Source organism: Pleurodeles waltl, chromosome 4_2 (genome assembly GCF_031143425.1).
Source record: "Pleurodeles waltl isolate 20211129_DDA chromosome 4_2, aPleWal1.hap1.20221129, whole genome shotgun sequence".
NCBI classification, from domain to species: Eukaryota; Metazoa; Chordata; class Amphibia; order Caudata; family Salamandridae; genus Pleurodeles; species Pleurodeles waltl.
In genome coordinates, this window is record NC_090443.1 from 397,503,501 (window position 1) to 397,517,602 (window position 14,102).

General features: G+C 46.5%; 1 protein-coding gene across 1 annotated transcript in view; it reads left to right on the forward strand.

The window, feature by feature from the left end:
- Positions 1–316: 316 nt before the first annotated feature.
- The window catches only part of SEC16B (SEC16 homolog B, endoplasmic reticulum export factor), a 284,826-nt gene continuing 271,040 nt past the window's right edge, over positions 317–14,102 (forward strand). The window contains exons 1-2 of the mRNA XM_069231559.1: positions 317–768; positions 9,233–9,558. Coding sequence (XP_069087660.1) covers positions 9,281–9,558 — 278 coding nt within the window. The 5' untranslated portion in view covers positions 317–768; positions 9,233–9,280. The remainder of the gene's footprint in view (positions 769–9,232; positions 9,559–14,102) is intronic.

A 14,102-nucleotide genomic window follows, 5' to 3' on the forward strand; every position in this document is an offset into this window, starting at 1 on the left:
TTGTGTTCGCTGATGCCTTCAGCCTGTAAACATGAGGCGAGCATTGCACAAACAGTAATCAGACCGTGCGGAGGGAGGGCAAGCAGTACAGGGTTCTGCGTTGTTGTAAAACATCCACACACTGGCGACCAAGACAGAAATTCGCCCGGACGAGAAAACAACACTGGTTGGTGCAGGGATTGTGTTACTGCGGTCTGAGCAATGGACAGGCTGACACTTGTGATCAGGAGGGAAGAAACCAAGATACGAACCCAGTTCGCTGGTTCCATGTTTGACATTTTAACAACCAGACCGGCGCTGCTTTGAGATACAGCACACGCCGTCCACTTGTGCCCCGCAGGAAGTAGTTATCTAGTGTTGAAGGGCGGTGCCAGTCCATAATTCCGAGTTCTGATGCTTGCCAGTAGTGTTAGGGTAGGCCACGTCTGCTGCAGGGCCCGCGGAGTCCATGGCTGTGCTCTCAGGGTCCCGGCCCCCTCTACCAGCCGCAGGGTTTCGCAGGTATGTTTGCGAGCCGGCGGCAGGCTTAGTGCGTTGGCACACCGTCCGCTGTGCCACGGTCCTGCACTTTGCCCCGATCTTATCTGACAACACGACAAGGTCTGGCACTGGTAGAGAACGGTCCGTCCCTCACCCAGGGCCAGGCTCGGCGGACTTTGGAAGAATCTCTGCACCGGCTCAGGTGGAGGAAAACAACGGACTGCTGCGGGCCTCGCCGGAGCAAGCCCCAATAGGCCTCACCGGAGGAAAACGTCCATTATTGAGCAGGTCTGTTTGACCTCGTTCTGATTATTCAGCTTTAGTTCCTTTACTCCATTTTTCCTTTCCTGAAATCCCGTGGTCTCTCCTCTTCTCATTCTTCTGTCCCTTTTTTACTTCCTGCCTCTTGATCCAGCATTTCTGCCCAGTTTGCTTTTCCTCACCCCCGTCTTTTCACCTCATGCTCGTTTGCCCCTTTCATGCTACCCCCTTCTTCCCGCCACTTTCTTATCCACCTTATTTCTTTACTTTCCCCTCACCTGCCCATCATTTCACCTGTCCTCGCTCTGCTTTACCCTTTTACGTTTCTAACTGTATGATAGAGTTGAATGGATAGGTCCCCTTGAGAAGTGTCCACGACCTGGCCGCACTCCTATACCTTAGTTCTTGCAGAACATGTGTTTAATGGTTACTTTCCCGAAGTACAGTCCGGAATAGACCTTACATGATAACATATCAAATTAAATATTCACCGAACCTGAGAGCGACCCATTTGAGATGCTCCGGTAAGACGTTGAGGCACGGTGGCACAGCTTGGTGTGGGTCACATTGCTGGTGTAGGAGGGGGTGGTGAAGGTGCGTGGGTAGAGCTGTGCGTGGGTCAAGGGATGCCGCAGGTCAGGACTGAGTGGCACTGGCAGGGCTCCTTGTGGGTTCTAGAACTGGCATACGGAGGCAAGACAGTGTCCTAAACTGGGGTGCATCAGCACAGCTGTGCCTGGGCACCAATAGCTGAACAGCGTTGAAGTGCAGTGACAGCTGTGAGCAGTTCTCTGTGGTACAATCCTAAGGCTTACTGCAGGCAGGGCTTAATTTGTGGCGGTGGTTTCCGGTCCAGAGCACCGGCACTTATTTTTGAGGGTCGGCACTTTTTCTTCTGCCTCAAGCATTTCCTGCGACCAAAGACACCTATGGGACAGACGGAGGAAGAGAAAAACGAAAAAGCGCCATAAGAGGAGAAAACCCAAAGCTGCAAAAGTGAGCTGAAGGGGCAGGGAGTGGCAGTAAATGAATCAAAGAGATCCGTGATGGCTTCAGGGTTACGCTGCCTCAGAATTCCGTCCTCGCGCATTTAATTGCAGCAGCTGTTAGTTTCAGAGGAGAGCTTTGGGACCGGCACGGTTTTATTTGCTAATTATTAGCGCTGCTGGTCATTACTGAGGTGCATAAGCTGAGCCGTGCCATTAAAATTCATTTGTATGGTGCTTACATACTCAACAAAGGGTGCTTGATACCAAGAGAGAGGAAGGATTAGGAAGGAGACAGAAGAGAGCAGACTTGGAGCAAACCAACTAGTGGGCCTAAGTGCAGAGAAAGGACAACAGTTTTTAATTACTTGTGCTGAACAAATGTTTTGCAGGTGTGAAGGGTTTTTGGCATGGATATGCACCAGCCTTATTTTGCTGCACTAGGCCAGCAGATCTCTCGATCAAGTTGTCCTTTGTCAGGTGTGAGGAATTCACACAATACTGTTTTTGTCGTGGGCTTTCTGGTATGTAAAGCCTTAGATTTATAATGTTGGCAGCCGAAAGTAAAACCAGAAGTTCCCGACAAAAACAAACAACTAGCATAGGCAGAGCTAATAGGCCGCACTTACATTTGAGTTATGAGTAAAACTAAAAAAGAGCGTTTTGTTCTGGTGCAGTGAATCTGAGAGATAACGAATTTAATTTGCAGTGAATCAAAGTACTTTATTTTTAAAAATAGTCCCTCGTGCACGGCAATGCTAGCCCTCTTTAAAAAGCAGAATGAGACACCAGCAGACAATGGCATAAGGTGAGAGGGAAATACTCCTCTAGCCGGAGACATAGCCCACTCTGTGTATTTTTAAAAGATGGCATCAATAGGTCGTGTGGTGGGGCTGTGCTCTCAAGCCAGACCTACAAACAGGACAGGACGAACTAATCACACCCAGCATACGGTGACCGGAGATCCCCGTCCTAGCCATAGAATGGTATCTGCTTCACTTGGCGAGCGGGTTATGAGAAGATGGCACGTTTTGGGAAGTGCTAAGCAGCTGTGTACAGCCTCAATGTATTCGCGATATAAATACATTCCAGGCAACATCCTGTGCCCTATAGCTGACGAAAGGCGCATTTAAAGATATTTTTGGTGAAACAACACATAATGAAAATATCTCAAAGGAGAATAACGTTAGCGATAGAACAAATTAATTGTAACACTCTGCAGTGGGCGTGCGCACCCATACTCACAACCCCCGTACTAAACTGGTCTAAAAATAATGCGGGGTGTAATGTTTTTCTAGTTGCTCGCCGCAGCCACTGCTGAATTCTGGATTGCCGAACACCAAAGCTGCCTAGTATGATTCTACGGCATGCCTCGTTTTGCCACCACCACAAAACTTCCTGTCTCTTTATTTAACTGTTGGAGTTTGTTTTTCACTTGTGCTTTCTCCCTTTGTCACTGTTTTCCTAAAGTTTTCTTTTCATCTTATGTTCTCACTAGATTGCCTTTCTTGACCTGGGATAAACCCGATGAGATCCAAACGAATCCTGGCCTGCAAACATTAGTGCTGGTAGACCCTCCTCCCTCTCACACACACACATACGGACACACTCCAGCACACGTTGTATTGTGATAGTAACAGTTGAGCTGCACTGTAGTGCTAAACGTGTGCAAATACGTTCCCGAATCCACCTGCTACAGCTAACATGTTTTATTGGTTCACATTTATGTTCACCTGCATGGCTTACATATATAAGTATATTAACACGTGTCAATGCCATTCTTATAATTCACATGTCAAACCGAAGGGTCTGTTTCTTTACTTTTCACTAATAAATGTTATTAACATGCTTTCAAATTGTTAGCATTTTACCGACCTCAGGCAGATGAAATGCTGAGTCTTCTTTGAAATACCATAGTAGTCTCCAAGAGTCAGTGTGTCTAGGGCAATCGTCCTAGGGCCTCCATTGCACAGTAAGTTATTGACAGATGGAAATGACTAATATCAAGGTGATCTTCACCCCACACTTCTGATGCTGTTGTTACAAAGCCCAATGGGTCTGACCTTGTGCATTCGGTCGGTATTAGAGTAAATCCCGCACATATCAGGAAGGTCTAATTCCCTCTACGCAATATTTAGCCATTTGTGCTTGTGAAGTACTTTTCTTGAAAAAGTACCACAACTGAGCCATATTAGTGAAGCAGCTTTGACAATACACCTCCTTTCATCTTGTCCCTCATGCCATTCACATTCGAAAAGAGGAGATGAAGTGTAGCCGTGTTTCGTAAGATTCGTCTCTCAACCGGATTCGTCTCTTCAGCCTGCTCTGAACAGTACATCTCTAATCAGAACACACTCCACTCCATGATCGCCGATTATGCACTCATCCATGTGTCTTCATCCTATTAAAACTACCCCACCCCCGTCCCCAACCTTCAGTTTCGACCATCGGCCTAAAGCTACCCTCAGCGTGCCTGTCGCCCAAACTACCGGATTTAAATCGGGGGCAGATGAGTGCCTCGGTGTGGGAGACGGTAGAGTGGTCCACTCACTCCTGGGCCGCCAGTGGTTTGCATGAGTAATCCTGTGTTGGGACGGGAATGTCCTCTGCATGGTTACAGACTTGTACCTTGAATCCTTGCTCTGAGTGCCTGCTTGTATGTGAAACCGGTATCCTAACATTTATTTTGTCCCTGGCATCACTCTAATCTGGCATGAGCGGAGAGGCCTAAGCCTGTCTCCAGTATTGCGAAGGTCATATCCTGTTCTGCGATCTGGAGGGGTGCAGCAAAATGCACTGGCAATAACAATTGACAGCTGTCCGTAGCCTGGGTGCATCACATTAAGAAGTGATGGCAGTGTTCTTTGAATCCATAGGGTGACTAAAACGTTTTCTTTGTTTTAGGAGGCGGTGAATAATGGCTCCACTCATGTAAAGTTCCACTGTTATGTGAATCCTGGAACCTTGCACTGGCATACCGTGTGCATGCAGAGTGCATGTATGTGCAGTTAGTGTTTAGCACATGTATGGTTGTGGGAGTTTGTATGCTGTACCAATCTGAGTACTAACAGCAGTGGGATCCATTTTGGATACCCTTAGTTCTAACATGATGCTAGATGTAGGATGAGGACTTCTTCCCTAGACAGACGGAGTGATTTTCCTTCCTTCCGGTAGCTGGATGTGTAGACCCAGACTCTGAAGTGATGGAAGATGGAGTCAGGGCTACCTTCAGAAATCCAACAGAGACCTTGTTAGCAAAGGGCTTCTAATATTTTTTTCCTGAACACTGCCATTTGGTAGATGGTAGGGGTGAAGGGTGGCGCTGCAGTTTCTACAGTTCAAGGTGAAGACGTTTTACAGGGAGAGCCTGTCCTTTTGTTTATCTCTGATGAGTGCCATAGGAAGGCCGATGACAGCCGGGTGCAGAGATCTTACACTTCAGTATACCCATGCTTTGGCTACTCCTACTTGGATCCAGTCAAACTTCTACCTGCTGTGAGAGCCATCACTTTGCACAACGGTCATATTTGGAGAGCAGTCGGAGAATGCCATTTAAAATACTTGGTGGACTTCACCCAAAGTCTGCACTTTCTGCTGGAGGTGCTGAGGGTCAGCCTGAAGTGACTAGAAGTCTGCCTGGATGCTGAGAGGAAGAAGGAGTTTGCTTAGCCTTGCAGCAGGAGAATCTATGCAGGAGGGGAAGCCCAGCATGTTCCTGGCACCATGAGAAAGCTGACTTGCCTAAAGAGTGAAGCCAGGAGTGACCTGTACCACAAAGGTGTCCCCTGTAGTTGCTCTCCATGCGAGCTGCATAAGACTGTACTAGAACAAGTATTTAATGTTTCATGGCAGATTGCTGTAGGCCTAAGATATTAGTGCTGCTGCTGTTGACACTGTGAGTGGAGCCATACGCCCTGATTGTCATGGAAGCCACAAATGGCTGTAAGATACCACCATGAGGGATTCAACCTGAAGGTCCCAACTGCTGTACCCAAACACCTGCCTACAGCCAGCCTGAAGGGCCAACACAGTTGCAGAAAAGTGCTACTATGCAGCTCTGCCTCACCGATCACTCTTCAAACTTAATGTTGTTGGGGCTTCCAAAAGAAAAGAGATTAAAACGCACACAAATGTGTCTACCCCACACACAGACTTTTTGCCGCGAGTGTCGACTCACTGAACAGAGCTGCTCGTTTGATCTGTCAGTGTATTTGAGCCTTCTGTACCTGTGTCTAATCCTGCATCTACCCACAGTGCCTTGGGGACTGTAGATACAAGATCTCAACCCTAGGAGGTGGAAGGGGGATACTGAGAGAATACCATGAAAAAAGCGGTGTAGGGTCTCACGATTTAACACAACTTAGCTTGCAACCGTCTGTGTCTTTTGATTGAATTGTGTAATATTGAGTTCTGCTGTGTGATTAAATGATTCCCTTTTTACATAAGAGATAAGTACTCAATTGTGTCTGTTAGTTTACTTGTGAGTCCTGTGTTCCTGTCTGCACCCCAAACACTCCCTCCCTGAGAAGCGTGGGAATGCTCACCCTCACTACCCTGAGAGTCAAGTGGGGAAATGGTTGTAATTACCTCGGTTCGCAGAGCTACTGTAGGATGGACCCCAGAACACAAGATGCAAACAACCTCAGCCCCCACGTTTGGGGCCCAGTAGCTCATCTGCAATGTGGCTCCCCTTAAGGTGGCTCCTCACCCTGTAATTAACAAGGAAAAATAGAGAGGGGACCCTCCTATCTCCAATATCCCGAGGGGGACAGGGCACCGTAACACAGTGAAGTAAACAAATTCCCCCAAGGGAAAGCAATGCAGACACCCCACACACTCACAATCAATGAATCTCTCTAATGATCAATCTTAAAACAAAGGAATCTAAGGTATATATTTAATATAGTCCCGAATTAAAACCCAATATCATCATGGTCACAAAGCTAAACCATCAATCAAAACCATTAATAAAACCAAATAAATTCAATAAAAGGGAGAAAATAAAAAGACATATACAATAGTCTATTAAAATTAAACTGTCCCAATTCTGGTAGGCATTGGCCAATCGATTGTTGTCATCAATCCCTATTCAATAACGGCTCCTCCTGTGGGACCAGTAATATAAAATATAGCGTCGACGCGTTTCGGTGGACTTCCAGACCTTTTCACCACCTTCTTCAGGATTAGATAATATGCTCCCAAAACTTATTAAAACAAGCCTCCATTACTGCCAAATCAAATCATCCAAACCGATCCAAATATTAGCATAAATACATTCCTTGATTTCCGCAGTCTTTTGGAAATATATTTCATGGAATCCATATATCTTATAATATAGTGAACCAGGACTATTTATTGTCCATCCGGTTCAAGCCTTAATTCGCTAAGTCAGCATGGCTCAACTTAATTATCCTCTTCTTTAAATTTTCCCTGTAATGCAAACAAATATATGAGTGCTGTATTGCATATTAATGGAAGGTATTATAGTCCTTGCAGCACTGGCTGCCGGTGGAAGGATTAATGCCAACCACATAGTCTTCAGTGCTCTAATTACAACACAGAATAATAAAGAGGGAACTATGGGGCCCATTTAGCCGTTGGCGGCTTTGCTTTGTTCTACCAGGCATATACTTAGTTACTCTGACTGTTAATAGCCCTCTCACTATATGTTGAGATCTTCTGCCTAGTGGAGATATCTGGGACTTTAGAGGAACTGCCTCCACAGCGGCTCCTCTGAAGGCATTCAAACTTTGCTGTGCAGGTGTCATGTTCAGCACAGCAAAACATTTTGTTTTTCAGAAACAATCTCTCAGTGTGGGAGTTTGTTTTACGAACACACAAAACGAATGCCCCGGATACACTGGAAAATTTCTCCCAGTGTGTGAGGGTCATTTATTTGTTATCTTGTTTGTAACTCCCAGAGTTTCTGCTGGCAGTGCCAAATAGCAACAAGCATTTGTAATTGAAGGGTCTCACATTTGCTCGAGATAGAGCTATTAGCCTTGTAAACTCCTAACCGGACTTTTCTTGCCACATAATTTAAAGAAAAAAACGAGTGGGATTGCGCTATGTAAAACCCAGCTCAATCGCGCTGCTAGGAAAATAAAAAGATAAAGTAGTGCAGAAACCAAGCTGAAAACATGGAGCCTCGTATGTTTCACTAGTTGGCCGGTGCCCTTAAGGAGGGCTAAACACCGGAAAAGGCATGACATATGCATGCCTTTCACTAATGAAAGCAAGCAAATTTTAAAAGGCAAGCCACGACCCAATGAAAGTGACAGGCGTGACATGGGCGTGATTAAAAGCCCAAAGAGAGATTGCAACGGGGACGGAGCGCTCATGCGTTCGACCCTAAAAATACATCATCCTACCAGTTCGATCTGGAGCACCTTAACCAATGGTCCTATGTCAGTCAGGCCATCGGTCAAAGCACTCACCAGCAGAAACATGTCTTAGTAGAGAACGAAACCATGAGTTTGGTAAACAGCCTACTACGCTACCCCATCTGCAAAACTCTAAATAAGGCCCTAAGACTACACATTGCATTTCTGTCTAAGTCAGACTTTCGAATACGTTTACAGACAAAACGTCCACGCAAAAAGCGGAGAAAACACCAAACCGGCACATCCTATTTGAGACGTAAAGCTATCGTGGTTTGGGGTTTCACTAATGCCACACTGAAAATGACATGTGGATCTCTTCAGGTCGCACTCAAAATGTCGATCAGGTTTACTGTGTTTGTGTTTTTGTTTTTGCAATGTGACCATGTCAGTGTTGTTCCATAAGCTCGAACAAAGTAACGTAATAAATCATTTTGTAGTATCCAGGTTATTAGCAGTGGAGAGCGCCCTACCATGGGAAAACCTAGGTGTACTGCACTCCAAGGTCTGATTGTTCTTCTAAAGCCACAGGAGCAGGGAGTGCTTCCGCCAGGGCTGGGGTGCATGGCTAGAGAGCTAATAGCAGGAGGTGCCTTATGCAAAGGCTGCAGTGCACTGCTATAGCTGTTAAACCGAGGGTGCTGTATGCCAGGGCAGTAGTGCATGTCTAGAGAAGTTGTCCAGGTCTGAGGTGCATAGCTGGAGCTGTTGTAGCAGAGTGTGCTGTATAATTAATGCTAGGGGTAAGAACACGACTGGGGCCTTAGTAGCTGGGGGTGCTCTGTGTCACACATGAGGTGTATGGATCACCCCATTGTAGAAAAGGGTGCTCCTTGCCAGGTTTTCCGAGCACTTCAAGAACAGCAGTTGCATAGGGTGCTGTATGCCAGGACTGAGGTGCACTGTAAGTGCTGTAGGAGCAGGGAATGCCGGACATAGGGTTGATTTGCACAGTCGAGCTGTAGTAGCAGGAGGTCTGTATGTGAGGGCTATGGTGGATTGCTACAGCTATAGTAACAGTGGTGCTCTGTCAGGCCTAGGTGCTTGGCCAGAGGTGCTGTAGCAGACGCTGGGGTTTAAGACTATGCACCAATGATCGAGCTCTCTTGTTTTCTATTGAAACAGAAAAGAAACCAGCAGAGGTAGGACCTTTGGGAAGAACGTCAAAGTGAAATGGACCCTGGAGTAACCCCATGGCACTCCACACCACGGGGGCGGCCTCCTGCTGGCATTGTTCCTTGGAGAGGCAGGTACCTCCATAGGCCTATTCCAGTCTTCAATCACAGCGACAGCAATTATTACCAGACTGCTGATCCCAGGCGCGAGTACCCTCATTGGCCTGGTGACTGGGGAGAAGTTCGCCAGCAGCGCCAGCCTGCTGCCTACTCAAGGCCACAATCCAGAGCTGAGGTTTATGAAAGGGACACTTATACCTACAGACCACATTCAAGGTAAGGATCTATGATAATTTCTGCTCAGCAGTGTATATGTATTTCTTTCTTTATTTATTTATTTATTGAGTGTTTTTATATAGCACCTAGATGGCTGTGAGCAGTGGAGCGCTTTACGTACATCCCAGCAGGGAACTTTTCCCAAAGGTCTGCAAAGTGTCAAACTCAAGCTTTCAGTGACCGATCAGGAAGTCAGGAGGAAGAGGGAAGAAAGTGAACATTTAGAAGAAATCACTTTAACTCTCGTTTGAACATAGACAAATAGTTAATGGTGTAGACGGTCGAAGGAAGAGCATCCCATACTTTTGGAACAGGGAGAGACCAGTTCTATATGTTTTCCTTTTTATTTTATTGAAGACTGGTTTCAAGTAAAACTTCAGCACTGCACAGTTGGTGGGAACCTCCTGAGAACTTCAGTTTCTTGGCCAGTTAGTGGGGGTCAGCAGAGTCCAAGAGCTTGTTCTGTAAGCACACAAGTTTGTCATTAGAGTTGCACTCGATAAGAAGCCAGCTCAAAGCGTGCAGTACAGGAGTGAGGTGATCAGAATGGTCATTCCCTGAGATACTGCGGGTTGCTGCACGCAGAGTGGCTTTGAGAGCACCAGGGTCAATTTCCACAGTCTGATGTGGAACATATCAAGGCTAGCAGTACGTTTTGAGGTCCTGTTCAAGTAAAAACGGTTTTATCCTTGTAGGAGTTTAAGTTGAACATTGCCATTTCTGGTCAAATAATCAATGTTTTTCTGAAGATTAGGGCCCTCATCACAAATGACAACATTTTACCTGAAGCAGTAAATTCTGTGTAATGTTGCCACTGGCAGTTACAAGTCTCCCGGCCCAGAATTATTAGATCCACAAACTCCAGACCCCATAATTTGGGCCCAGAGATTCCAGACCTGTCTTTAATGCTGCAATGGCTGTGGGCATCTAAACAGTGTACCACCTATTTGACCCCTGTAGCAGCATGGGAGAGCACAAAATGCCTCTCAGACAGAATGAGGCCTGCCCTGACCCATGCAAGCCCACCCCAGGACTCCAACCCTCACTGGCCATACATTTTCTGCTTACACAACGTCTGATTTTCTCCCTGAAATCTGGAAAAACAACACAGTAAGGAACCAGTATCTCAGGGTCCATTTGTTTTTTCCATTACAGGGAGAAAACGTCTAATTGGCGGATTATGGTTCAGGAGTACCAGCCATAATCAAACATTCAGGCCTTCCGTTGTTCCTCCACTAAAATCCAACAAACTCACAGTGAAGGCCTATGTCTAGATGCTGTCTGAGATGTCAGTGTAGTTAGGCTAGTATTGAACTGGTGCAGAGGACGAATGGAATGAAATAAGTAGGAACTTGGCTTCGTTAAAATTTTCAGATGCAGAGCTGTCATCCAGAACTGAATGTGCTAGACACCAAGCCAATAAGGAGATGTCAATATGTGAGGTAACATTCATTAAAGCTGGGTGTTGTTAGAAATGGGGTCTCTTGTTGGCAGTCGGTTTTCACCCTGTCCAAGTAGGGACCCTCACTCTATTAAGGAGAAGGGAGATACCTGCTCAGATAACCCCTGCTCACCCCTTGGTAGCTTGGCAAGAGCAGTCAGGCTTATCTTAGGAGCAATTTGTAAAGCATTTGCACATAACACACAGGAACACAGTGAAACCACTACAAAAGGACAGCACGCCAGTTTTAGAAAAAGTGCCAATATTTATCTATTTAAAACAAGACCAAATACGATAAAAATCCAATATACAGTAATAAAAATATGAATTCTGCAAGATTTACTCAAAAATACAGTTCCTTGAAGTCAATAGCTCCACCTGGCGCTAGCACGGCGTCGTGATCAACAAAACAAACAGTTCAGGCTGGCTGTGGCGTCACGGGCCAGCTACGGTGTCCAGCGGACCAGCAAACTGTACCTTGGATTTGTAGGGCGTTGTGATCCTCGCGGTGAGCTCCGGAGAGCGGCATCGCCGACGTCGCGGTGTCGGTTCCAGAGTCGGTGCAGGAGTCGTCGGGCCCTTGAAGCCACACGCATTGCAGATCGAACTCCGGGCTGATGAATTCAGGAGCGTTGGCATGGATGGCGTTGAGGCTGCAGTGTGAAGCGGGACGATGTGACGTGCGGTGCCCACAGGTCACGGTGCAAGCATCAGCTCAGTGACGGCATCCAACAGCGTCGGTGAGACCAGGGCTGTGGTGTGAAGTGGGGCGGTGCAACGTGCCGTGTCCACAGATCATGGTGCAGGCAGCAGCGTCGTCGTTGTGGAAGCGCTGTTGTCGGTAGGCCCAAGCCAGCGGTGCGGGACAGTACTTCGTGACCCTCACGAGCGGTGTCCACAGGCCATGGTGCAGGCAGGGATGCCTAGTGACGACACTGGAGTCGATGGGGCTGGCGTTGGTGGATTGGGGCTGCAATGCGGGACGGGACGCTGCTTCGTGCTCCTCATGAGCGGTGTCCACAGGCCATAGTGCAGGCAGCGGTGCTGGTGTCAGTGAGACCAGTGTCGCGGTGCGAAGCGGGGCAGCGAGACTCCGTGCGGCGTCAGCAGGTCATGGTGCAGGCCAGTGGCGTCGTTGGCGGTGTTGCAGTGGTTTCTCCTGAACAGCACAAATCACACAGTTCCCAGTGCTGCAGGTCAAGGAAACTGATGTCTTTGGTGACCCTGAGAATTCCAACAGGAGGCAAGCTTTACTCCAAGCCCTTGGAGAACTTTCTCAAGCAGGACACACAGCAAAGCTCACCCCTGCACTCTTTTCAGGCAGAAGCAGCAACTGCAGGCCAGTCCAGCAAAGCAGCACAGCAAAGGGACAGTACTCCTCCTTCAGCTCTTCAGCTCTTCAGCTCTTCTCCTGGGCAGAGGTTCCCCTTGATTCCAGAAAGATTCTAAAAGTCTGGGGTTTTGGGTCTTCTTCTTATACCCAGTTCTGCCTTTGAAGTTGGCAAACTTCAAAGCAAAGTCTCAAGTGTTTGCAAGATCCTTACTTGTCCAGGCCAGGCCCCAGACACTCACCAGGGGGTCGAAGACGGCATTGTGTGAGGGCAGGCAGAGTCCTTTCAGGTGTGAGTGACCACTCCTCCCCTCCAAAACAGATGGCTAATCAAGATATGCAGGCTATACCGCAGCCCCCTTTGTGTCAATGTCTAGAGGAGAGGTGTGAACAGCCCAACTGTCAAACTGACCCAGACAGGGAATCCACAAACAGGCAGAGTCACAGAATGGATTAAGAAAGAAAATGCCTACTTTCTAAAAGTGGCATTTTCAAACTAACAATCTAAAAACCAACTTCACTAAAAGATGTATTTTTAAATTGAGCTCAGAGACCTTAAACTCCACATTTGTATCTGCTCTCAAGGGGAATCTGTGCTTTAAGGATATGTAAAGGCAGCCCCCATGTTAACCTATGAGAGAGATAGGCCTTGCACAGTGAAAACCGACTTTGGCAGCATTTCACTGTTGGGACATATAAAACACACTTGTATATGTCCTACCTTAAATATACACTGCACCATGTCCCTGGGGCTACCTAGGGCCTACCGTAGGGGTGCCTGACATGTAGTAAAAGGGAAGGTTTAGGCCTGGCAAGTGGGTACACTTGCCAAGTTGAATTGGCAGTTTAAAATTGCAAACACAGACACTGCAAAGACAGGTCTGAGCCATGGTTACAGGGCTACTAATGTGGGTGGCACAACCAGTGCTGCAGGCCCACTAGTAGCATTTGATTTACAGGCCCTGGGCACTTCTAGTGCACTTTACTAGGGACTTACCAGTAAATTAAAAAATATGCCAATCATGGATAAACCAATAAGCAGTACAATTTCTATAGGGAGCACTTGCACTTTAGCACTGATTAGCAGTGGTAAAGTGCGCAGAGACAATAAACCAGCAAAAACAGACATGAAACAATAGGAGGAAGAAGGCAAAATGTTTGGGGATAACCCTGCAAAGAGGGCCTTTTCCAACAGGTGTGATCAGTGTATTAGTGGTATGATATTTCTCAGTGATTAAAGAAAGAGATTCAAAAATCCAAGGACTAGAAGCGAATCTTGAGGAACACATTGCAAAATGATTCTAAATTTGAAAGCTACACCTAGATCGACTAGCTTTGATAATTTTTCCATGGTTACAAAAATGTGGTAAGCTAGAGATTGAAAAGTGCAGGAGTAGGACTGAATCATGACAACACTTTGCGAAAGTATTCTAAATTTAAATGCACACTGTAGTCTGAAGAGATCTGAGAGTTTTGCCTTGTCAAAGAATTATGTTTTCAGGCTTAGAAACTTCGCTGAAAAATGTGACACAGTTAATGCCAATTTTCTTTTAAATGAAATAACGTTTAATTTATGCAAACAACAGAATGTAGTGTTGTGTTAAGCAACATATGCAAATGAATCCCAAATCTATATCCTGAGCCTCACATTCTCAGTCACAGTTATTGCATTGACTTTGTATTTGATGTTGTCATAGCTGCCAAGGTTATAGATTGATTAATTGTGACATTTTCATGGCTCAAGTGCACTTTTGAGTGACATTCAACTGCTAA